The sequence below is a fragment of the Hippocampus comes genome, unplaced genomic scaffold (genome assembly GCF_001891065.2).
Source record: "Hippocampus comes isolate QL1 unplaced genomic scaffold, H_comes_QL1_v1.1 scaffold201, whole genome shotgun sequence".
Taxonomy (NCBI): domain Eukaryota; kingdom Metazoa; phylum Chordata; class Actinopteri; order Syngnathiformes; family Syngnathidae; genus Hippocampus; species Hippocampus comes.
Genome location: NW_017805558.1, coordinates 27,905 through 31,523, shown reverse-complemented (window position 1 = coordinate 31,523; position 3,619 = coordinate 27,905). Strand labels below are relative to the sequence as shown.

The window sequence follows — 3,619 nt, the reverse complement described above, 5'->3', positions numbered from 1 at the left end:
CATGAATTTGGCAGCACAACCTCTGACGAGTGGGATCCCGCAAGCGACACGAAAACAGGAAAATAAAAATATACCAACAATCGTCTCCTGCCCCCCGACGTCGAATCTCATGGGGCAAGTCACTCCTTTCGTGGGCCTGTGTGCCCACCATGACTGCTCTCAGACCCATGAGGATGATGCCGATGCCGATGATGCTGATGATGCATCGGCAACGCTTGACTGCACTTCCTGTGGTCTTTCTTGAGAGGGATGCGTTTACCACGGAAAACCCTCTCTCCCACTGTGGTCTTTCGGCGGCACGCAAGGTCAGCGCACTTGGACTTAGGTGCTGATTCTCCTTCCTGAGATTGGAGTCGCTAGGCCCCTCAACCTTGAACCGAAGGAGCTTGCACTGCGATTGGTGGATCGAGCCGTCGCGTCCTTCGACCTTGACTGCAGTTTTTGTTGCTGCAATCACTTGGGAGGGGCCATTCCAGCGTTCACTGTCCCAGAGAAGTCTTTTCAGCACCTTGAGGAAATTCTGATCACTAATCCGGACCTGGCGAGTCTGTGGCGCAGAACACCCTGGCAAGTCATTGTGCCTATGCATCTCTTTCTGATCAAACAGTCTTTTAGTCTCTCTCATTGTCTTAATGAGCCTGGCTTTGACAGTTCCGTCAGTGCGTTCCACAAATCCAGCCGATTGCGGGTGGTACGCACAGTGTCGCTTCGAATCAATGTCCAACAATTCGCCCAATGCTTTCACGACAGTTCACGAATCATCGCGTGCGCTCGAAGACAGTTCAACCGATTTTGAAAACACATCAACAATGACAAGACAGTGTCGTTTCCCTTGTGTTTTGTTCAAACAGATTACACAACATCTACAATTTTTTTTTGAAAAATGCATAATTCCAGGTGTATGATAATATTGGTGCACCTGTGCTATCATTGCTATCATCCCCCTGTTGACACGTGACAAGCCATGTGTCAACCTCGCGGCGCACTCGAAGAGAGAGATTGGAAGCCAACGTTTCCCGTCTTCCAATGTCTCTATCCCTGCGTCATCCGGTTGTGCTCTCTTATTTGTCCAATATTTTCGTTCTGTGTGAGGTGCTTCAATTTGTCTTGATTTCAAATCATCATGTGTTGTGTTCTGTGCCTCTATTGCTAGTGCGCCACGTGTGACTGCAATTTGGCAGCTGAAATGAACGGCCAGGGTAGTCATCACTTTCCAATTGATGTATTGACGCACCCAGCCATCCTGTGTTTCCTCGCACCCCGGATTGGCGGGGGAAGGGCTCCACAGGTGGTTTGGAACGGAGCTGGCAAGGTTATTCATATTTTTCCACTCGCATTGCTCTGGTTTGCCGAGCGGTATGTAAAGGTGTTGCCCTTGTGGGAGGAGGGTCTTGACCGCCCTTCCCACCCGCGCTGTGGCGAAACACCACTGATCTTTCCAATACACGTGCTCAATAACAATACCCTGTGGTTCCAGGCCCAGAAAAACTGTAGTGTAGTCCGGGTCTGGTCCCGGTGTCTGCTTACGTCTTATGGTCACGTGCAGGTTGTTTGCCGTTTGCGCGTTACCTCCTGGCTTTAATTTGGTACCTGCCAATCGAACTAGACATTCGGAACTCCGAGTTACGTCATCGTTCGGTAAATCGAGCATCCAAAAATAGCGAGCATCATCTTGACTGTTCCCCCTGCAGGCTTCGACCTGGCCCTTGTGATTTACGATGGTGTAAATCTCAAGTTGCGTTTGAGCATCTCGTCCCAATAAATTGTGCGGAGAGCGAGGGTTTAATGCAGCTTCGACGAGTGCCTTCCGGTCTGGGGTTGTGGGGGAAGTGATGGTTACTGTTTGCGAGAACATCAGGGGATGCACGGAGCCGTGTGATCCGTTCATGCGAATTTTGGCGTCGCCTGGCTTCACAGTATCGCGATTCCAACGACCGAGAACAGTGATATCGGCGGCTGTGTCAACAAGGAAGACGGTCGGGATTCCTTCAACCAACAACGTCATTTCCGGTTTAGTAATGGACGAGGTTTGACATCTCAGCAGGTAGTTTTCTGTGTCGAAAACATGATTGCTACCGGCTGAAATGTCGCCTTCGTCCTCACTTGAGGTAGGCGATTCGAACCAAGGCACAGAGGCCTTTACCGCTGTCATAGCTCCCTCCTCTGTTTTATTCCATGTCGGTCGGAAATCCTCCTCATCTGATGAGGAGGTCCCCGTGCTAATATCACTCTCCTGTACGCGCCTGTCCTTCTGCTGTTGTCTACATTCTTTCACCATGTGACCCTTTTGCCCACAAAGGAAACATCTGCCTTCAACAAAACGTTTTCGGTCCCAAGGGGTTAATTTGAAGGGAGCAAACGACCTTATTTGTTTATTACTTTTGTAAGGATTACCTGGGGTTTTCCTGTGTGCGTGTGGGTTTTTTGCGGCGTGATAAATGTTGGTCACGTGACTCTCATTCTTCTTTTTCTTATTCTTGAGTCGCTCGAAATTCCGTGCATAACTCAAAATCTCATCGATCGAACATGTTGGCCAATTCAAATGATGTCTTTTAACAGATTGGGTAACATCAGGATGTGCTTGGTTCAGCAAATGCTGTTTTAAATGTGAATTGAACAGGTCTGACTGTGTCTCAGGGATACCGCCGTGTAATTTGAACACTGTCCGGAGACGGTGGAAAAAATCGTCCGTAGTTTCGTCAGCCTTTTGAATGCATGTGGCAATTTCTTTTGGATTTTGCGTCCGCTTGTATGCCTTGGCGCAACGTTCCTAAATTTGGTCAAGGGGTCCCCCTAGCTGCGTGAATTCATCATAGCACAGATAATCTCCCGCAGCTTTTCTACCATTAAAGTTGCCCACAACTGCGCCGAACTTAGAACTGGTAGTTAATGAGAGCAATTTCAAAAGTTCACTCGCGTTAAGCCTGTGACTGTGTACCAAATCCAATAATTCTCTCACAAACTCGTCCGGGTCGTCCTTCGGTTTTGGAAGAGACGCGGCGATGTCTCGAAATTCGGCCAGGCCAAGGACTTGGAAAATTTTCCGAGGCAAGGCCAAGGCCAAGGACTTGAGAAATTTTCCGAGGCCAAGGCCAAGGACCAAGGACTGATTTTGAAAACGAGGCCTAGCCACGGACATGCATAAAATAATGCTATCATACCACTTGGCAGGTCCTCATGATTTGCAACACCCCTCCATCATAACCCTTTGCACTTCCTCACGCTTGAATGAAGTGTTTTTATTCAAAGAGTAGAACAGTCAGGGTACGTGTTATTTATACTGAGAAAAAGAAATAAAATCATATGATATACATTTATGAATTAATGTTTTAGTGCAGTAGTTTCTTAATATGAAGTAAATCAACACTCAACAGGCATGACATGGCACGGAACACAAGTTGAGAAATGACTTTGCATAGAAGTCAATCACTGACTGCAGAAAAAGCGGTAATCTCTCAGTGATAATTTTACAGTTTACCGGCAGCGAGTCCCAGGAACTCACTGATCAGAAAAGTATGAGTCCCATTATGCATTGAGAGAGTCCCAAATTTCAAATTGCGAAATGGTCTACTGATTCAACTGCATATGATAATAACACAAACAACATATACATACAATT

General features: G+C 47.3%; 1 protein-coding gene across 1 annotated transcript; it reads right to left on the bottom strand.

The window, feature by feature from the left end:
- Positions 1-438: 438 nt before the first annotated feature.
- Positions 439-2,295, bottom strand: LOC109521801 (uncharacterized). The gene is made up of 2 exons (XM_019879856.1): positions 1,173-2,295; positions 439-1,124 (listed from the first exon to the last, which is right to left on the bottom strand). Exons 1-2 carry the CDS (start codon positions 2,276-2,278, stop codon positions 752-754), a joined length of 1,479 nt encoding a protein of 492 aa, XP_019735415.1. The 5' UTR covers positions 2,279-2,295; the 3' UTR covers positions 439-751.
- Between the last annotated feature and the right edge of the window lie 1,324 nt (positions 2,296-3,619).

Coding starts and splice junctions, on each gene's coding strand:
- LOC109521801 (XM_019879856.1), bottom strand. CDS start 2,278: ATGGTGAAAGAATGTAGACAACAGCAGAAGGACAGGCGCGTACAGGAG. Junction 1,125..1,172: donor GTTCATTTCAGCTGCCAAAT/TGCAGTCACACG, acceptor GAACACAACACA/TGATGATTTGAAATCAAGAC.